The 22,210-nt window shown below is 43.1% G+C and overlaps 1 protein-coding gene across 3 annotated transcripts in view; it reads left to right on the top strand.

Moving 5' to 3' along the window:
* ncam2a (neural cell adhesion molecule 2a) overlaps nt 1-17,709 on the top strand; it is a 181,010-nt gene extending 163,301 nt beyond the window's left edge. Inside the window, exons 9-18 of one of the 3 annotated variants that reach the window (XM_088291152.1) lie at nt 1,501-1,651; nt 2,776-2,963; nt 3,065-3,161; nt 3,682-3,855; nt 5,142-5,261; nt 6,294-6,415; nt 6,500-6,674; nt 11,192-11,396; nt 11,698-11,737; nt 15,261-17,709. In XM_088291152.1, the coding sequence (XP_088147278.1) occupies nt 1,501-1,651; nt 2,776-2,963; nt 3,065-3,161; nt 3,682-3,855; nt 5,142-5,261; nt 6,294-6,415; nt 6,500-6,674; nt 11,192-11,396; nt 11,698-11,737; nt 15,261-15,317 (1,329 nt within the window). In that variant the 3' untranslated portion in view covers nt 15,318-17,709. The remainder of the gene's footprint in view (nt 1-1,500; nt 1,652-2,775; nt 2,964-3,064; nt 3,162-3,681; nt 3,856-5,141; nt 5,262-6,293; nt 6,416-6,499; nt 6,675-11,191; nt 11,397-11,697; nt 11,738-15,260) is intronic. The other 2 variants (XM_088291150.1, XM_088291149.1) reach the window with 2 other exon arrangements.
* The last annotated feature ends 4,501 nt before the right edge of the window (nt 17,710-22,210 follow it).

Genomic DNA, 22,210 nt, shown 5'->3' with positions numbered 1-22,210 from the left:
CTTAAAAGAAATAATCGTCGCAAGATTTGGGCAAAATGCAAGGAATTCAAAACTGCCTTTAGTCCTGCTCTGTTTTTTGGCATTCCGTTAATTCCAGTAACAGTTTGACAAATTTTCTTTTTTAAAAAGTTAATTATATGCATTCAGTCTTTGCACCTGCAACAAAAAAAGATAAAGCAGAATTTCTTCATCGTGTGTATTATTTCAGCACTGTGCATACGGTACATATCTTTATTCTGAAATAAGAATAAATGGCTTCATTTTTGGGGCGCTCACTTGGGTCTTTTTTCTTGCGGACAATTCTAAGGGCGCGACATTCTCATTGTGCCTGCATAGCAACGCCGGTTAACATGCATGTGTGGTATTGATTCACAAGCGTATCTTGGTAGACACAAGCCTGTGGCATTTACTTGCCTGCTGAAGGTCTCTCTCTCTCTCTCTCTCTAATTGCTGCAGTATATACAGCCCTTGCGATCCATTTATCTTGCTGGACTGTCCTCTCACCTGCACTCAAATCCTATGCAGGGTGTTGTTTTTGGCACGGCATAGCGACTCAAAACAAGCATGAGCATCACTGCTTGTCTTCCTGCTCCTGTCCTGTCCTATTTTCTCCTCTTTGCATCTAGTCAGTACATTATGTAGCACCCTCCCAATCCATATATAGAAAAACCTCCTTTCTAATGTTGATTTATACAGTACAATGGATGGAGTCCCCCCCCCCCCACCCAGCCACTCTCCAGTTTGTGGAGGATAGAAAGTCCTCCACAACCTTTGAAATGCATTGAAAGAAAATAATCTGCAAATCTATGGGTCTCTCTTCTCTGCCTGTCCGCTCTCAAACCTTTTTCTGTCAGACCACATTTTTAAATAAACAGCAATGCATTTCCAAAACACTACAAATTTCTTTTTTTTTTTGCTGAAAAAATCATTTGGCTCGATATGAACATGCTCAATAAGACAAAATAGATATTTTTTTTGTCCCACTTTGAAAACGTTCCCTTCGTATTGAACTCTCATCACAGAGTAAAATCGTTCTAGCATGTGCACGTGCGTGCGTAACACGTCTGTGCCCCAATGGACAGGCGGAGTGCGGGATTGATTTTTCTTTTTTAAACCCATGCAAAGCATTTTGAGGTGTATTCTGATTATGAAAAGTGCTGTACAGATGAAGTTTGATCGACTGACTGATTAACCTCCACCTTATGTTATAGCTTCACTGCTGAGCTGCCGAACAGGACAATGACAAAAAAAAAAAAAAAATTTGCCAACATTTTCTGCAATCAATCAGGATCGATGTTTTTGTTCTGATTGTCAGGACAGTGGAGACTTGAGATCAAAAATATGTTTAAAATATGTCTAAATAATAAAAAACAAACATGTCCCAACCTTAAAATTAATTTCACTATTATTTTTTTAACCTTGACCGTATGTATTAATTTACCTTTAATTCCAAACGCTTTGCATTGGGACACACTTGACCTTTAAATTTCATCTCCTCAGACCCAAGACGGACGCTTTGAGGTGCGCGGTCACCACGGCAAATCGGTGCTGACCATCAGCAGCGTGAGGCTTGCCGACTTGGGCCGTTTTGACTGTGAGGCGCTCAGCAGGATCGGAGGCCATCAGAAGAGCATGTTTCTGGATATTGAGTGTAAGTGGACCTCTTTTTTTTTTTTGGGGGGCCATATTTGTCCTCCCAGTGCAGCTTTAACGGCCTTAAGAATAAGCAGCAACAAACTGGAACATGTAATAATAACATGCTGTCAAATTCAATGTTGGACCCAGCTGTCACCGACACAAGCGCTCGTTAGTCATGTTTTGTTCTTTCAATTCTTTTCAACACCGTGTTTACTCGTGTGCCTCTTTCTCAGCCTCCATGAAGGTAAATTGCTGAGCATCGTATACCCGACACCGCCTGCACCCTTGCATCGGACGCGATTCCTCCGTTTCGCTCCTTCTTTGTTGGCATTTGGGGCTGGGCGAGCTCTGACGCCGAGGTGTGAATATCGGCCATAGAATGATTGGCTTCATTATAAGCGCTGCTGGAATGAGAGCAGCGGACAAGGCTATTTGTTGGTCACAGCAACCCTGGCGCTCTCCGAAACAATGGAATAAACGGCGAGGCAGATCGAGGGCAAATTCATTTACTGCATCTGATTGTCGCTCTCTTTGACACCTGCATTGCTCAGGCAAGATGGCGTTGGAGGCATCCTCCCGTTGAAGCGCATTTCACAAGCGTTCCACGCATCATTAGAGCGTGAATTCCATTGCGTTGGCCTCAGCTGACGAGTGGCTCCAGCGCGGACCCGACTGAGGCAACCGCTGGCACCCTGCTAATGAACTCATTTACTAAGTCACTGCAGGCTGAGACAGGATAACATGTCCTCGCTGGTGATGGAGAACCAGGCATCAATCCCTCTTATGGAATCCTGCGAGTAGGAATAAAATAACTGGATAGTCTCGGGAACTGCCTCCTCCATTCGCGTGAATGTGTGTCTGCATCCATCATTTATTTTTTTTTATTTTTGAATTTATTCTCCCGGAGACGGACGTAATGGAGATTTCTGCCGAGAGTTTGAAGAGGCTCCAATTATCCGCTTATTAATAATGCTCAGTGAGCTGAGTGAAATTCGTCTTTTGCTTTGAGGCTTACATCTCCGCGAGTACGGCGACACCTACGGCACGTGTTTTCTCCTCCACACAGCAGTGATTACTCAAAGAAAGTTTGAATCATATAAAAGTGAGTGATATCCTCCGTGTGTGTGTTCTGGGCAGACATACCAAAGTTCTTGACCAACCACACTATCTACTATTCTTGGGAGGGCAACCCGGTGAACATCAGCTGTGATGTGATGTCCAACCCACCTGCGACTTTGCTGTGGAGGAGGGAACACTTCACCATCTCCGCCGAGGGGACCATCAACACGCGGGTGCACAACGGCATGGGCAAGTCTCGACTTGAGGTGTGACCAAAGCATGAGCTCACGGCGACATGATTTTTTGCTTTCTATTTCTGTCAGCATCAAAATTAATGATTTTATTTTATTTTATTTTTTGCTTCCAGGTTACGCCAATGTCCGACAGGGACTTTGGTCGTTACAACTGCACCGCCCGCAATAACATTGGCATTCGATACCAGGAATTTATTCTGGCCCAGGCAGGTGAGCGTGAGCCTCGACCTCCAATTAAGTTCACGATGTGCAAAGTTGACCAGCCCACATTTCAGCCGTGATTCGTAAACCTCTGCTCTGCCTCTCTGCTAATGCTAATGGGCCTATTTGCAATTATCCCAAAATTCCACGACCACTTCTATTCACCCAATCCTAATCTCAAACAAATCCGTCTGATTTACCATTCCCTTCGCTATTTACCGAAATGGACCCTAATTTACTGTAGTGCAGGCTAATACATGATTGCGCAGTCCAATTATCTTTAGTGCACATTGAAACACCCGGGCTAACAAAAGGAATGAATAAAAGCTGACCTCACGTGTGGTCTCGGAGGAAACAAGATGCTTTGGAGGGCTGCAAAGACAACGTGATTTCAACTGAGATGAGACAAGATAGGTTGTTTATTCAAGACTCATATTCGAGGTCTTTTCTGGGCTATTTTGGGTTTCTTTCCTTTTCTTTTTTTTTTTTGTGCGTACAGCCACACAACTGTGATCACATGTATTTGCAGATGTGCCTTCCAATCCGTACTCGGTACGCCTGTCAGCCATCTCCCAGCGTTTGGCGACCGTCACATTCATGAAGCCGGACTCCCACGGCGGCGTGCCCATCGGCTATTACCTGGTCCAGTACAAGGAGGTTGGCCCGCAGGACTGGAAGGACGTCAGATCGCATAGTGTGCAGAGTGAGTACACAATGCAGCACTGAATGACTCAAATGTTGTATGGACACAAATTTGGGGGGACCAAGACAAAACATCGACGGGAACAAGTAAAAAAAAAAAATCCAATATTGTTTGTTTATATTATTCATCTAATACACAGGTGTCAAACTCAAGGCCTGGGGGCTGAATCTGGCCCGCCACATCATTTTTATGTGGCCTACATAAGCAAATTATTTGCATCGACTTTTTGTTTCTTTCTAAAATACCAAAATTGCAAATTGTTTTCACATTTAAAAACATTGAGATATTGCAAGCATTTTTTTTTACTGGAATCTGATTTCAAAACTTGCTATTCTTCAGTTTATTGTGTATATAGATGTAATATGAGGCGATCATAAATTCATTTGTGTAATAATAATGTCATAACGGCTCTGTGTAGGAAACCATAATGATGATGTGGCCCAAAAAAAAAAAAAACTTAGTTTGACAACCCTCATCTGGAAGAACACATCAGGTCAGAGGTCTTTGATGTCAGTTCATAGTGAAGTAGGTCATCTCAAAGGTTTTTGGATGGATTTGAGGTCTTCAAGTTCTTCCACACCAAAACCTTCCAAGTACGTCTTTGTGTACGAAGGCATACTAAACTTGTTTCCCAAGAATTTACTGTCATCCTTTACACAAAATAGAACAGTGTCAATTAAGTTAATAAAATGCCCACAGAATAAAGAATACGCTTGATTTGAAGTCCAGTGTAATGTCTGTTATTTTAGAATGAAGCCCAAACATTCTTTTTGCACTAAGCTAATTAGGATCATTCGAGAAACCCGTTTCACACTTGATAATCCTAAAATATAATTAGATGGTTGGACTCTTTCCGTTGCAACGCTTTTGTTCAAATTGAAATCTGTGCTCAAAGGCAGAAAACGAACCTAGCGTGGCTGCAAATAGCTGACTTTGTTACAGGACTGAAGTCGTGCACAAGCTCCTATTAGAGAGTATTTAATTTGTTCTGACTGACAAAACAACGTGGCTAACTCATTACGCTGTTGGCTTTCCAGCGCGAGGAAGGTTATGTAAATGCATACAAGTGACAGACTGCGCTCTGATATTGAGATGCTCGCTCTGTTTACACTCCATTTTTAATATGCAGCGCACAGGAAGAAGAGCAACAAATGAGCAGGTATTGAGCAATTGACTGAATCAGGATCAAGCTTGTAAATATTTATGAGCCGACTTGTTCTCGACAGGAAAAGTTGTACGCGTGTGTTTGTGATCAACGTGTGATTGATGCTTTTCTTTCTCACTAGCAACAGTGGTGCTGAGCGGCCTGGAGCCCAATACAACGTACGAGGTTCGAGTGGCGGCCGTCAACGGGAAGGGTCAGGGCGAGTTCAGTCACATGGAGACTTTCCAGACCTTACCCATTCGTAAGTCTCTCACTGACATGACTTTTTCACTCACTGTACATGGGTCAGAGAGTGCATGCCGCATCTGACGAGGGATCAACATTCACCCAAGTTTTTCTTAACTCATTCACTGCCATTGACGGCGAAAGACGTCAAAGACCTTTTTTTTTTTTTTTTTTTTTTTAATTTTACTCGACTGGTGGTGAATGAGTTAATAGACTGTGGGATGAATTAAATGTGAATGCACACTAAAAGTAATTGTACTACAGGGTGTCCATATTGGACGTACGGCGTCTTTACATACCAATCGGCCGTCGTGGCCAACGGTCATGTCAGCCTAGCAGTCGGCAAATCGGACCGGAAAATGATGGATGCTCACACTGCAAAATCCGCCGGGGACGCCAACTAATCCGGACCTTCTGCACATGTGTGAGGAGTAGTACCCCTCCATGGCGCCGGCGTAGCCTTTGACGGTGATGTTGAATAACGGCGGTCTTTTGTGAATGAGTGTGATTACTTTCTCTTTGCGCTGTTCTGTCCCGCCTGCTATAATGTCCATAAATGAAATGTGGAAAATGAGCAAAGTTGATTTGGTTCTTGAGAAATAGCTTCAAATTTTCACCCTTTCTTTCTCAGCCGCACCTAGTTTTTACAAGTAGGCTAGATTACTGTAACGCACGTTCCTTTGGAGTCAGCCAGTCCTCCCACATGTGCCTCCAACTAGTCCAAAATGCCGCTGCTCGCCTTTTAACTGGAGCTCGGAAGACGGATCACGTCACCCCAATCTTGGCCTCTCTTCTCTGGCTCACAGTGCACATTGGAGTTCGCTTTAAGACACTTCTCTTCGTCTTCGAATCTTTAAATGGCCTCACCCCATCGTACCTCTCTGAGCTCCTCCACCCCTGCGCGCTTGTCGGCTGCCTCAGGTCTGCGGAGCAATTGCTGCTGGAAGCGCCGAGGACGAAGCGCAGCTTCAGGAGGGATCGTGCCTTTTCTGTTGCCGGTCCTTCCCTATGGAATGACCTCCCATCTCTCTCTGTGTGTGTCCCCCAGGAGAACCGAGCCCACCGGCAGTGCACGGACAGAGAGGAATGGGGAAAGCCTACAAACTGGGGCTGGTCAAGCAGGATGACGGAGGGATGCCAATTGTGGAATATATAGTCAAGTACAAGACAGTGAGTGACAGCGTTTGTTGTCCATTGCTTCCACAAATTTCAATCCATTTGACTTGACATCGGTCGGCCTTTGTTGCGTTCCAGGACAAAGAGGAGCAATGGATGACCAAGCTGGTTCCGGGCTCCAATGACTTTGCGACTCTGCAGCCGTTGCAGTGGAACACGCGATACGAAGTGGAGATTACGGCGCGCAATGTTAAGGGCCTGTCGGAGCCCACCTTCTACCAGTTCTTTATGCCGCAGAAGCCTGAGATCACAGGTAAAAGACCCGCTTTGTTGTGTGGTTTGCAGAGCTCGGACTCACAGCCAAAATCTGTGTTCGCATTTTGGCCAATGAGTCGTGAATCAACTGGAACGGGTTACTAATTGCAGAGGTGGGCCAGTCCCATCAGTGTGATAGGAAAGTGACGGACTAAGCACTGGCGTCTCAAAAATTCAGATTCGGCGATCATTTTTCAGGGCCAATTCGGGTCTCTATTCGAGTCACCACCAATTCATGCGCAGCCGTCATGCTTTTGCTTGCAGGCGGCCTTCAGTTTTACAAGGAATTGAAAAAAAAAAACAGAATGTGCAGGAAGATTTCTCATTTCCAAGTCCTCCAGCTAGTTCGGAGCCACACGCATACCAATGCGCACATGTATGCAGAAATGCCGACAGATGCTTTGATGTGTGCAGCATGTGGCGCTTTGAAGTATCTTTTGCTCTCGCTCGCTCACCTCACTGCCAAGAAATGTGTATTGTTGAAACAAAAATGTAATTCCTTTATTGCTCCCCTGCGAGCGCCACCAACAAAAAGCCACCCAGAGGAGGCTTGCTTTTCCTCCCGGAGTCTATTTGTGATGGTTTGGAATGTATCCAGCCAGTGTTTTTTTCTCTTCCAACTAAATGGCCCGCAAGCATGTGCGCAGCCTCACAAGCAGAGCAGAGGACCTAGGGAGCGTTCGGCTTAAGGCGGGTCTTCGATTGACTGTCCTCTCTTGTTAGGTGCATCGTGGGAAAGGGCCCGGGAGCAAAGCAAAGATGAGGGGAGAACGAATAAAAACAGTAAACCTGGGTGAAAGTTTGTGCGAAGAAGACAATTAAGATGCGTACAACAGGGAGGACTACCGTGCCCTCTATAATTATTGGAAGCCCTGGTTTAGATGTGTCCAAATAAATTCCATTTTTATTGCAAAAGCATACTCTCATACCGGAAATTGAATCAAGCTCCTCTCATTGCCATCTCAGTCCCCAGACGCCAACTCCATTGAAAATGTGTGGCGTTAGCGAAAGAGACGAGTACAGAAGAGAGGAATCAGTTGGCTGGATACTTTAGAGAGATTGTGCAAAGAGGAATGTGGCGTTTCCCTTTTTCTGTATTCGCTTGTAAAACATAACAAGAGATGATTAGGTGCCGTTTTGTTGGCAAAATAAAGTTGTACGTAGGCCTTTAGTGAAGTCCTACTTAGTCCTACCGGAATAAATCCCCCTCATAATAGCATCATTTATGACTCCACGGCTGGAGAAATAATATACAGAAAGACACTTCCACAGTACTGATTGAGTGTTGGACGACAAAGCTTCTCTTGAAAGGTCCGTCTTGAAAATGGCCTCGCAAGTGCATCTGCAATTAAATCCGCACTTTTCCCTCTTCGGCCATTGTGGTTTTTAAAAAAGCAAAACTTTATTTTAGATTTTCAAACAGTCGCCAGTTACGACTTTGGGGTGTGTTAATTCCGCTTAGCGCTGCGCCCTCACGAGTGAGTATCCAATCACAAAACACATTCATCACCTTCAGCGTAAGGCCAACGAGAAGTCTCTCTGTAACCAAGTCGTGATCTGATTGGCTATCGCAACTGTCTATCAATTCTGAACGCTCATTGACCTTGACAGAATAGATGCCCACACGATTGTATCTGAGGTCGAATAGTGCATGTGCCTGGCATTATGAAATCTGCCTGGTAACACGAGCTAGCTGAATTCTGATTGGATAAAAACTCTCACCTAAAAATACAAGACTAGGATAGAATATGACATCAATGTGAAGAATCTGATCTCGATTTCTTGATTATGTTAGGCCAGCAGTGAAAGCCCTTAAGGCCGTGACCGCGGATTACTGGTGAATGTCCGTCACCTGTAGTAGTTCTGAGGGCCGTTATGGAAGTTGTCAGTGCACACTCAAATTGTTCATTCAGGAGAGGCTGTGTAAAATATTGCGGATGAGCCCAAAGTGCTCATTACTGGTGAAAAAAAAATCAACCATTTATTTGTCCTTTAATAGCATTTTGTTCCTCAAGTTGGCTCTTGAGTGCTCTCCAGTTGCATCAGGGCCGGCTGAATCCTGCTTAAGTCTGGTCCAAGTGGAGGTTGTCCCTCTGTTTAATGATCCTTTTAAAAGCTCTCAGGGCAACTTTGATTTCTGCAGAATGTCCCAACACTTACGGAGCATCCTCTTTCACATCCTCAAACGCTTCTGTTTATCCCTCTGAAGATTAGCATCTGCTGCCTCCCTGATCAATTAATGGCCATTTGGTCATCATTAATGGACTCGCTGCCTCTCAGCCCGTTGGCGGCGCCGTCAATCAGCGGCGAGGCATAATGAGTCTGTGTTGTCAGGCTTGGGCGGGTATGGATGCGTATTTGGATGCCGGGGCATAGACGGACACAGCTGAGGGTGCCATATTTCAGGAAGTAATCAGGCGTCTTAGTCACTTTGAGGGTTAATAGAGCATGGAAATAAAAATTAATGTGCATGGTGTTTTAGGAATTAGGGAATGTGTGAAAACTCACTCACAACCAATTAGTTAGGCCGGGGACTCTGAGGAGGAAAGACAAATAAATAATAGTGTACTAATGGCCTCATCTGCATGAGGGTCAAATGTTCGCATTCCTTTTTACCTGCCACGGTTGAAGATGTAAAACAAAAGCAGGTAGGAGGCAACATTACCGCCAGTTATGTTGCTTGGCAACTATAATTAGAGTCAAGCCATTAATAAACAGTGTACCGACGAGACCCGACTGACAAAGATTTTTGCACAAGATTAGAAACGTGCCGTGAAATGAGCGCAGTTTAGCGCTTCAAGCATTTCCAATCCAAATGGATTCCTCTCGTTTGACCCAAAAGATGCGATTTACATGCAAAACGCATCTTGAACTATTCAAGCACCTCAGGCATTTGTTCATCCTGACCCGTGGGTCAGCGTGTAGCCAAAAACATCCTCCTACAGGAATGAACTTGGCTTCTAATTGTGTGCACATCGTCGCTCGATACAATTCCAGTTAGGGATGCAAATTCAGAAATGAGAGCAGTTCAGAGGCTCGGCATAAAATGGTGACTGGAGGAGATTGTCCAACTTTGCATTTGTGAAATGTTTTAACCTCCTTCCTGGCCTCTGCTGTACCAGACGGATTTTTTTTTCATTCAGTGGACAATTAACAGTTTAATTTGAGCTCACCTCATTTTTTTTCCCATCCTGATTCTTTTGTTGTGGGAAATACAAGTGTGTTTTAATCAATTATTTCTTCACATTTATCGAGAGGCACCTGCGTATGTAGTCCCATAAACCATGTGTCCAGTATTATATCGTGGGCGTCTATCGACGTGCGTTTCTTTTATAACCTTCAAATAAAAGTCGTCCTTAAAGGTTGTATTGAAATTGAGATCATTGACACAGGCCACGAAATAGCCGCCCACTCTTAGCTCAGCAGCGTGTCCCTGAGAGGTCCAAGTTGTGCCCTTGTGTCAAGAGAAGCTGACGCAAAATGGATGAAATGATCAAGGAAGCGCAAAGAGAAATGTTTTTCTTCCGTTAACTGCTCTTAGTGAGTTTCTCGTGACTTCTATCGATGGTAGCAAAAAAATATATATATATATATATATATATATACTCCAGTAAGACTATTGTGGAAATATATAAAATTCAAAAGTAAATTAAAACTACTCTGCCGAATGCAATTTATCCAAAGAGTTGCGTAAATGCCATGAGGTACTGTGGTCGTAACTCGTTATCACACGCTTTTGTTACGAGTGATTCAGCAAACCTACTTCATGTTCCAATTACTCCAACTGGCCTTGCGGAGCAAACTCAATTGTTATATTTGACGGATTTTGCAATTTTTAGCAGTAAAAAAGTCAATATTTAGTCTAGGAAAAAAATGAATAATAAACGTTATTATTTTGCCACATGCTGTCGACTGAAAATTAAATTTTTTGTTGGAACCAATCACAGCTCACGTTTACAAGCTGAGCTGTGATTTTTATTTTTTTTTGTCACCTGAGCCCAATGTCATTTTCAGTCGACAGCAAACGGCAAAATGTGTTTTTAAAAGTAAGTGATAATTACACATGAAAATGAATGATTTGATCAAATTTATTAGCGACAATATTTAATACTTCTTAGTTTTAGTTTTACTTTCAGTTTCCAAGCATGCCGCCGCTGTGCTAGGACATGAAGAGCAGCCTCAACCTTCAACTAGAGCCTCTCTCACCAGGCTTCACATCCAATCAATCAATCAAGCGTCATTTCGCACTTTTCATTAAAAAAATGTAGCCCAAAGTGCTTTACATGAGTTAAATCACCATCACAAGGAATCCGTTGACGCCGGAGCAGGAGGAGAGGCGGTTTGGAGCCTGCACTCGCAGCCCACCTCGGAAGGCTCCCTCTGAGGAAATACAGAGAAAAAAAAGAATTATTATCGAACAGTAATTAATTTTAAAAAACCTAGCGTAGCTCCATGTAAAGTGTCAAAACGTGACCTCTCGCGCCATCTCACCGTGCTTGGTCTGTGTCTGAGCAGAATCCCTCTTCAACGGCCTTGGCCTCGGGGCAGTGGTGGGCCTTGGCCTCGGGGCACTCCTCCTGCTGCTCGTTCTGGTGGACGTCAGCTGCTTCTTCCTACGGCACTGCGGCCTGCTGATGTGCATCACGCGCACACTGTGCAGCAAAAAGACAGCCACTGGCGGCAAAGGCAAAGAAATGGAGGAGGGCAAGGCCGCCTACCTGTGAGTGTCATTTTGTTTCCGAGAGGGTGGCCAAAGTGGGCTTGTATCAATGTCAACGAGTCATTCATGCTTGCAGAGGGGAGCATCTGCTGTGGGTGTCACGGCCTTTTGGGTCACGACTACATTTATTTTTTTTATTTTTTTTCAAGCAAATATGCGCACACGTTGAGTGACCTGTTTTAAAAAGTAAAAAAAAAAAAATCAAATCGGAAGAAATCTGGCTAGCCGGTGAATCTTAATTGTTTTGTACAAACTTTTTTTGGGGGGCAATGAGAAAAGTGGCCTTCTTTTTGCCGTCTAGGTGCACCTACAACAGCCGCCCGACCACCTTTTCAACCACAGTATGTCTCTGATAATGTCTTCTTCACTATCATCTCATTGTGTGTGTGTCTGTGTGTCCAATTTGCATGGACATCTTCACGTCAGTCAGTCATCAAGCAGTTGTGTGTGTGTGTGTGTGGCCATCGGACATCATCGCAATCCATTTCCTCAGCATTCGTATCGTTGTGCATCTTCGGCTGACTTTAATGCCGCTCTTCTGCTGTTATATGTCATTCAGTTCCTCGTCTCAGGAACAAGAAGCTTCGTTGCTTTATGCAAAAAAAAACTTGCACTTGAGTTTACAATTGGGGCTCGGCCTCAGGCCTAATCCAGCACGCCAAGTGAAAAAGTGTAATAAATCACAGCAAGTAAATCTCTCCCTTTGTATTTACGTGCAGCATTCAACAACTTGATTGAGGAATGTCAATATGCCGCCGGATTCGAGTGGCATCACAAACCGAATCGATGTGGATACGGCGTGAACCAAAGAGGCTTTGGAGAGGTTGCACCGCCAGTCCAATCTGGGTTTGCGTGAGCTAATGAAACATGAAATTGCTTCCACTGCGCGGCAACGTTAACGTCCTCCAATCAAGCACAGAGGAACTCCCTTAGGCCGGCTGGCAATTGTGCTTATTAGGCTTTTTTTTTTCCTCGCCCCCCCGCCATTCCTATAATGTCACTTTTCCTTTTTCAAGGAAATGTGTATCCCATTATGTGGAGAATGAAAACGTGTGATGAAACACTGGCCATTTCATTAGGGACGCCCTAATTGGTGCCTTTCATGATGTATGTTGTCGATGCAATCATTTTGATTTCACAAGAATAATACTCAGTTCAAATATTCCTTCATGAATGTTTTTATTATTTGGTTGTCGATCCATGCTATAAGTTATGCGTAATATTTTGATCCACCCATTCGGGCCCCCAAAGCAAAATCGGTCATGGGGTTCTCCACTTGCGTGTACTGCGCAGATAAAAGTTTCACTTTCATTTCAACGCAAGGTCTTGGCAAATCTGTTACCATTGCATGACTGCTTACGTTTTCGGGTAATTGACCAATTTTTAATTTAAAAAAAAAAAAAAATGAGGCTTCAAATTTGCTTCATGAATCAGTTTTGACTCCTGTAGATGGCGCACTCTGTTCAACATTGGGATGAAAGCACACTGGCTTCTTTCTTAAACCCCTTTATCCAAACCAACAGTGCCATCTTGAAGAGTCCATTAAAAAAAAAAACACAGCAACTGGTTCATGAAGCAAATTTGAAGCTTAATTTTCCCATCACAAGCTTTTATGATCCCCAATTTCTTGTTCCCCAGTGAATAATGGTCATCACCGAAGATTTGGAATAGATATGCCCATCCTCAACTAAGTGCTGTAAATTGTAGAAAATGCTCACATTTCCTGAGCTCTATTAAGTCCTTCATTGTTAAATAAGTTACAGTACTCTTTATTCCAAGCTATGTCCTTTGTAGAATATAAATAAACTGTTATTAATAGAACAATGGTGAGTGGCATAACGGAGATATGAATTTAACATCTTTGCTGTTGTAGTTTTCAGCCGTGTCGAACTTGAGAGCTCTTTTTAATATTGTGCTTTTGCGAAATACTGAAGACTATCTATTTTACAAACGACACTCAGCAGGATGCAGTGCAGTGCTTTTGTCTTTTTAGGAAAAGCACACCTGAGCAGTCACACAGTTTCCCCTCGAATATTTGTTTTGGTGAAGGAGGCAATTTTAGTGAGCGTTCAGGTGGTCGAATACTCACAAAACTAAATAAGAAGCTGATGCTTGTTGCTGCCAGAGTGATATTTGCTTTTATTTGTAGTTTGAAGTGATGGCAAGGTGTCTTTGTTACAGAACATTGAACGGCAAAACGAATTTGACATTAAAAAAAATAAACGGACAATTTCAAGACAAGAAATAAGAAGCACTTCACTAAAAATACTAAAAGAGAGTGCAGTGCAAGAGCATGATTTTGAAATAAATTGATTAAAGAAATGCTTTCTGAGAATTTAATCATATTTATGGGGAGAAACGAGTAGTTTTTTTTAAATCTCGATTTAAAAGTATTGACATTCAGCGCGAACTTCAGCTCTGTTGGCATTTTATTCCCTTTGAGTGCAGCATAACAGCTAAATGCTGATGTACCAGATTTGTTTTGATCTTTGATTTCCACTGATTGACCCGTGTCGATAACCCGACAACGTTTTTATTCCTTCTTTAATGTATTCAGGACCAAAGCCATTCCGTGATATATAAACCAGAAGCTGAATCTTCAAGCCTTCAGGACTGGCGTAATATATTCTGATCGCTTTGTTCTTATCATAACCCGAGCTGCAGATTTCTGAATGAGCCGCAGCCGTTTGATGCTCTTCTGAGGGAGTCCAGTCGGAAGACCCTGACAATAATCAGGTCTACTGGAGATAAAAGCGTGGATATGCTTTTACTGACCAAAAGAAGCCTTTAGTCTGGATACGTTTTTCAGCCGGTAAAAGGTTGTTTTAGTGATTGATTTGATGTGACTGACAAAAGTCAGATCCGAATAAGATAGCACACCAAGGTTTGGGACTTGGTCTTTAGTCTTTTAAGACAGTGACTCTAAAGTGTTTCCTAACAATAATATTTTTTTTCTATCTTGCCTTTGGTTTAGTTCAGTGCTTCTCAATAATGTTCTGTCACCCCCCCCCCCCCCAGCGAAAATAAAACAATTCACACCCTCACCCCACCGCCCACTCCCCACGGCCGCAACCATAAATAATTTTTCATAAATTTTCGCTGTGAAATGAAATGAATAAATCTTGTTAATGTTTTACTTTCTAAATACTGTTGTTTTTTGAAAATTTATTTTTTCTTTCTCTGATGAGGTGAGGTTACCAATCCATTTGCTCTTGTCATGTCATCTGCCGCTCTATCAAATTCTAGAACCCATTGTGGCCCGCCAATCAAAAAGTTTGCCCACCCCTGCCGTAGAGTTAATAATCATTGTGCACAATGGGCAAAGAGAGCGCCACTGCCAACTACTGGAGTGGAGGTGTAATTGCACTTTATTGTAGTCCGGTGGGAAAAAAAATGTTCCCCAGGATCACACGCGCCCACCTCAGCATCGCACCGCGCCCCCCAAGGGTGGCCGCCCCACTATTTGAGAAGCACTAATTTAGTTGAAGGACATTTGGGTTCATCCAGTTATTAATTTGTTTTAGCCAGAGACACTGCACGTTAAATGAACTCTGGGGACATTGATCGAAATAGCTGCGTCTCATCTGCATAGCCATGATGACTGACAGTCCTGCTGGGATTCCATCCGTCTGTCCAAACAGAAGAACGAATGTGACCATTTCTTATGTGCATCCATCACCGCTTGCGTTTTCATTTCAATTAAACGCGCTTGCCAACGCTTGCCGTCTGTAACTCGTGCAACCGTGCGTCTCATTGACATCCTCCTTGCCTGCGCCAATCATTTCCGTCTTGCCGTCACGCTCTCCGCTATACTCCATGCTCGCTGCCACTTTCTCACATGCACACTGTGCTCTCAAATTGCAGGAAACTGCCGCTGAAGGAAGAAAATGGCAAAGAGTCTCTCAAGCCGGATACGATTGAAATCAAATTGCAGGGCGACCGCAGCATCCACGCCAAGCCGGACGACAGCAAAGCATAAAAGGGGACTCACCTTTTGCACCCACAAGAAAATTCGGATCATGAGACCAAAACCTAGAGAACCTACAGCAATGGAACATCGTGGAGGGAAAGTTGTGTGCGAGGCATGTGTAAATAGAAATACTCGACCGAAGCGTGGCTGCTGACATGACATCAGTGAAAAATGATTGTATATTTCTTGTTTTGTCGTGTCCGGTTATGATTCACATGATGCTTTTTTTTTTTTTAGGGGTCCCCCGCCTCCCACCCTTCCCTCCTGCTCCATCCCACAGGTTGTTTCATACTGAAATAATTCACAGCTCAATCCCTAGGCCCCACCGCTGACCTCTCACTATCTCACTTGTGGGCGATTCGAGCAATAGACGCTCACCGCACTAACGCGCATCCCCGTATGCCGATGATGTCAACCTCTTTGTTTGCCTGTCGTAGCCGGGCCGGGCCGGGCCGGGCAAGCGCATTAGCTTCAGTAAAGAAGGTCACACCTATTTTCTACAGAACAGTCCGCAAAAAGGGGAAAATCATTGTTTCGTTCTGTGTCATCATAAGGGGGGGAGCATCTAAATGACATTTAAAAAAAAATAAAAAGACAAAAAATTCAATATTGTTGTGGCGAGTAGCATATGTGGGTTGGGTTCATTGTTTTCAAAAAAAAAAAAAAAGTCTTTTATAAAGTATTGACAATGAGTATTGCTGCCACTACTGTCATCTCGCATCATAGAACTGGATGTTTCTTTTTTTTTTGTTTGTGTTTTTCAACGTCGATCTCCTCCTGTGAGCTTGAACTGTGAATGTTTTGATAAATCAAAGCAGTTTGTCGGAAGAACTGAAACGCAGGGATGGAGACACAAGTCAAATTTTACTTTGATGTCTTTGCGCTTTGTGCCTCTGATGTCTCCTTAAAGTCTTTTCCCTTTGTTGGTCTGCTCGCTGACATTGTCACGTGTTGTACATAGGTGAGGAAAACAATATTTTGCAGAGCTTTTATGTAAATACACCATAAAGGATTGTGACGTTTTTTTTTTTTCAAAAGGCAGATTCTTCTTTTGTCATGCATTTGGTCCGAAGCTTAGTGCTAGTCCAACTTTAATTGTCAAATCTGCAGCCTAAAGCAATTTTTATTTGAATTGAGGACATGATTACTCGACATCCATTCCCTCCTGTAGTATCGCTACGCTCTTCTGGATCACATCTGTAACTGCTTTGAGAGTTGAGTGTTTTTGCACTGCCATAAACGGTGAAAACGTGTCGTAAACACTGAATGGAATATACGTTCAGCACAACTGCAGGCTGATGGGGTGACTACTAATGCTGACATGTCAGAAAAGATCCAGGACTGATGTCACAAAAGATATATTACAAATCAAAACTAAAAGTTTTCCCCTTAGAAGTAATCTCCCGGGAGTCTTCTCCGTCACGCCTTTATGCACTCCCGGAAAGATTCTTCTGGGTTCCTCAGCAATGTCGTGCTCACGGCCATCTTGACGCCGTCCACATCTTCAAGTCGGGACCTTGATAACCCAGTCGAGCTAGGCAAAGATGTAAAAAAAAAAAAAAAAAAAAGCATGAGTGGTTCTGAAATGTTGCTCGAGCATGACGAGGTTCTTCTCTGCCAGGAACTGTCAGATGCTCAAGGTATTGTGAGCAGGCGTGTTGTCCTGCCACAACTCTCGCCTTGAAGAAAACGCAGCACGATGTCTTTGTGGACGTGCTGGTTGATCATCTGGCTGACGTTGAAGGAGAAAACGTGTATTGTGGCTTTAAAATATATTTTATGTGACAACAGTCCTACAACTTTTCTGACAAACTGTGTCAAGCTTAATTTTATTTATCATTCAGTGGGTTTTGTATGTGAGGACGCAGATGATTAACCCCCCCCCCCCATGCACTAGGTTGCATGTTTATCTTTTTGCATCTGCATGTCCTTTGTCCCAATTTTCAATTTAAATCCCAGTACATCTTTGGCAACTCTCATTTGATCTTTTCCACTGTATTTTTTTCATTCGCTGCATTGTGAGATGATCATGACCTCCCATGAATGTGACTCGCTGATTATGCACTTGTGGACAGTGATTCACTTCCCCTGGCTGCAGTGCTTAAGTGACTGCTAGCCCAACCCCTGCCACTACTCATCCTCCCCCCTCAACCCCCCAGACTGTTTTTTAATGTCCGGACGTGGTTTCTCGCAGCAAGTCCATGCACCTGAGTCGTAAGGATGGTCCCGCCAAGTCGTGGTTCCTCTGCCTATCACGCTGACTGTAAATGCGAGTGCACAGTGCCTAGCTGGCGTTACGATTTGTACGTGTTCTTTTGTATTTTGACGTCAAAACGTACTCTAAATTCCAGTCCACCATGTCCTCTTCTGTCGGGGGGGGGGGGGCGGGGTCAAATGGGTGCGTGTGATCTCAGTGTACAGTGCGTGTCCTCTTGGTTGCCCAATCTTTTCGCACCCGTTTGGACCTTCCCTGCTGAGTGTGCTTTTAGTGCAGGAAGTGGGAATATTGATGTCTCTCTGTATGTTACCTGTGCAACACGTCTGTCATTTGCCGCTGTAAATAAACATGTCGTGTTAGAAGAGACCATGCTTCGTGATGTAACTATCTCTCAAGTGTTCCAAGGATGTCTACATGGAAGACGACACGGTAGCGCACGTGGCCGTCCTTGTCATCGTCCTTGTAACAAACTGTACTTCAGTCTGGCGAAACTATGAGAGAGCACGTTCTTCCACATGCATCGCTTTTTTTTGTTGCTGCCAGTCAATATACAATTGCGTGGCTTTCTTCACCAGAGGGCAAAGTGTTATTTTCATCAGGGTCATTCCTAAGCCAACATTATTTCAAAAGAAGCTGCGTTGCATCTAAATCGATCGTCACCTCCGGGATGATAAATCCAAGAGATGCGTGAGCGCAAGGTGAAATGAAGTGAAGTGGAGCTACATGACACCATGTTAATGGTGTTCTTTTAACAATACACATTTGAGCGCCATCGTGCAACAAGTGGAATATTATCTGAGTCTTTCTGGGGGTGAAACGATCGCTGATAGTAGCAGCATCTTGACGATACAGGTGGTCACGTCTGCAGCAGCACTACGCTAAATTCCCGAAGCTTTTTTTCTCTAGATTTAGGCCTTTGCTCTTTAACTGGAGAAACCAAATGGAGCGGCAAATAAAGTTTAATGTTATAAGGGAAAAGAATTACAGGTTTTGGCAAGTGAATGTCAAAATTTCCCCGACCTTACGACAACGGATCTCTCTCTCTCTCTCTTTTTCTCTATCTCTCGTCCAATGAGTCACGTGATGCGTTCATTAAAATCGGAAACAACACGACTCAGCGAAACACAAACGTCAACACAAGAACAGATAACCAATTCGTTACACTGTTGCGGTGTTGTGCCAAAAGATTATTTCATCTTTTTTCAAAATAATTAAGTGTAACGTCAAGCAATGAAGCTGTTTAGTGCTCAATTGTATACAGGCAAAAAGAATTGCTCCGCTAATACCCTAATTCTCTTGCACACAGAAAATTAACACCTCATTTTATGTAATATTCCGCCATTTTTTTCTTCATACCCAACAATAAGAGCCTTTATTCTCATAAGATCAATAATTGTTTTCTTCTCTTGATAAGTGAATTGAAATAACTTGAGTGACCACTCTCGCAATTAAGCGATTAGCTCAGCGGCAAATCTTTCTGTGGCGTGATTAGAGCCTATTTAACTTCCTTCACAACAAATGCAAATGAATGCAACTTGCGTGAATCTATCACAGGCTAATTTAGCTGGTTTTGTTCCTGAGAGAGACAGGTAGTGCAAATGACAAGTGTGCAATGGAAAGTCCAAAAAAAAAAGGAGGGGGGGGGGTAGTCAAATTGTGATGTGGAGGAAAAAGGCAGCCCCAAATGCCCTGCATTTGTTTACATTTATTTTTTATTTTTAGAGCACTTTTTAAACAACCTCGGCTAAAATAAAGGCCGATGCATTCTTTGAATGCAAATAGGACTTAAAATAGAAGACAACTGAACTAATACACTAGAATCAGAGCTTCAGACTTTTTTACAAATAGATAGTGAAGTTGCCTCTCGAATGTGCACTGGGAGGTCATTCCATAATTTGGGACCAGCAATAAAAAAAAGATGTCCTTCAAACTTCTGCTCAGGCCTGGTACACTCAAAGATTTTTTTAAATCTAATTTTTTTAAATCTCAATTATTTTTTAATCAGTGCCAGACCCCACACATTTTGTGATAATTTTTTTAAAAGTCAACAGTTCTGTTGTATTGTGCGTGGTCTGCTCCCGTAAACTCAACATAAAGCACCACACACACATTAAGCTTCTGAAACAAGCCCACCGAAGTGGAAAAATCATGAGATCACGTGATCTCTCAAAAAAAAACACCCAGAACAGAGAGTGAGCGGATATGTGTCGGTAAGTGTTTGCAAAAAGCATTGGCGGCGAGAGCGTTGCAAAATGTTGTCAAAAATAGTTCTTGCTCAGGGTTGCATTAAAAAAAAAAAAAAACGTTCATACAACGACATTGAGGAGAGCATATTTTAGTTTTATTTACCACCGCTTCCTTGTTTGTTTTTTGATTGGCTACATTCCCTTCGCAACACAGTTCACTGACCCGTTCCCCATTTACACAGATTTTTTTTAATCATGAATATTATATAAATAAAAAACATTCAATATTAATGATTGTCAGCACGACCTATTTCGAACCTTGTTATTGGAACAAGTCCTTGTTTGGTAAGAGGCCAAATTGGGATAAAAAGAGCTCAGTTGTCTTTGTGTGTGTACCTGGCCTGAGACTTTGGTACCTCCTGGAGAAGCTGGTCAACTGATCTGAGCCACTTAGCAGGCCCAAGATTATTTAGGGTAGGTGTGTATAGCCTGGTGTGGCTTGTATATGGGTTTTGTTTTTCTCCCCCCAAAATAGTTTTTGAGGCTTATATACAGGTGCGCCTTATAGTCCATAAAATATGGTCATGGGGAAAAAATGAAAAATTTGCTATAAATCGCATTCCAAAATTATTGTTGTCCGTTCCTTCTGTCGCGCAACACTATAATGACTCTGGTTAGGCCACACACACGCACACACTTCAATTCAAACAGTGTTTTAAATGACTGGCAGGAAGTCATAAAGCAGAAGAAAAAGACGGCACAATAAGCCTCGAGGTAATATTTCTCTCCTAATCTCTGTCTTTGCAGAGTCCCCCATGATACTGACAGCACCTTAATCCCAACTCCTCAAGAAAGTTTGGGAAAACACCTCCCGCCATTGTTGGAAGTTTTCGCTCCCTTATGCACAAAAGCAGGCGTGCACTTAGACACCACTTCTCCGCACAATTCCACAGTGACAGCCGCGCGCAAATTAATTTCTAAAGCTCTGCCAGCGTGCACTGAAGGTGGAGATTTTCCACACGGGCAAATCCAGCCGCAAGCTTTCTGCCAGGTCCACTTTCTTAATCTGCTTGATTTCCAAGTCGCCCAAGCGCAGGTCCAGCTCGGCTCTGAGCTGACAGGCGAGGATGTGCGCGGAACATTGGGGAGTGGGGCAGATTCCGGTCTACGCTCGACTGACTTCAAATAGCGTCACCTTTCTTTTACCTCTGTGGCGAGGCGACGTCTGAAGCGCATGAGTGATCCGAGCCGCTTTAACAGTATGATGCCGCTAATCAGTGAGGAGAAACTTGACCTCAAGTTCAGGTAGTAACCTCGCGCCTCGCAGCCGCCAACACTATGGCTCCCATGTGGCAGCGTCAGAAGTGCTAATGGCTCTTCTGTAGTCCATTTATGCCCCAGATGAGCTCTGCGGTGCTTGAAAACACGGCAAATGTACTTTTTCTTCGTTTGAATGACTAAAGTAGGAGTTACTTGTAATTATCCCTCAAATGTCAACGGTTAACGGCTGCAGCTGCGGCACTTTGCGAAAGGACTGCTTACACCTACGTTCACTGGCCGCAATATTTCATGTTTAATCAGATCCAATTTGACCAAATAGTTGAGAAAACAGCATTCTCATTTGATGGTGCCTTGAGATATGAGTGACCCAACTTGTGAGTTTGAGCTGTCTGGCGGCGGTGATCTCGACTCACTCCCAAAAAAAGTTGACTTGCAGCTGTTTAGCGCAAGGACAAAAATGAGTTACCCCTTTGTGTGTGTATTTTTTTTTTAACACACAACTACGTCTTCCTGTAGCTTAATGCTAACACACGAAGAAAAACCTCATAGGCAGGCTAATTGATAACTTTGACGGTTGCCATGTTCTAACCCTTTTGTAGATATTTGAACACCAATGCTACAGCAACACATGTAGAAAAACTGACTATTACTGCACTTTATGGAGTCATAGTAGTTGTGAAAGTCTTCTTTTTTTTGTGTCTTCAAGCTGTTTAACTCCTCACATTTGTTTTAATTATTACATTATATTATCTATATTGTATTATATTATCTCTTTTCCACATTCAGAAACAATACATATTTTTTGCGGGGTAGGCTGGAACGGATTCATGTCATTCTCATTTACTTAAAAGGGAAAAGAGGATTTGCGATATGAGCGTGATAATGGAACAAATTCAATTTGCATGTCAAGGCACCGCTGTACGTTAACATACTTTGCATTGTGTTTTTTTATTGACAACTTGCAGGCTGACAAACCTCTCAGTGCAATTCCACAGCCCTGCAAACTAGAAGCAATGTAATCATTTAATTTTGCTTCTCCTTTTAGAATCAATTTCTTGTCCCTACAAATGAATTCAACCCCTCATTCCAGCGACTCATTGCTAAAACAGAACAATGGTTCTATGCGACTCAAAGCGCACAACCAAAGCGCACGTACTTG

Source organism: Idiotropiscis lumnitzeri, chromosome 3 (genome assembly GCF_059441095.1).
Source record: "Idiotropiscis lumnitzeri isolate Australia: NSW breed Sydney's pygmy pipehorse chromosome 3, RoL_Ilum_1.0, whole genome shotgun sequence".
NCBI lineage: Eukaryota > Metazoa > Chordata > Actinopteri > Syngnathiformes > Syngnathidae > Idiotropiscis > Idiotropiscis lumnitzeri.
Note: the sequence above shows the minus strand (reverse complement) of the source record. Positions and strands in the feature narration are given on the sequence as shown.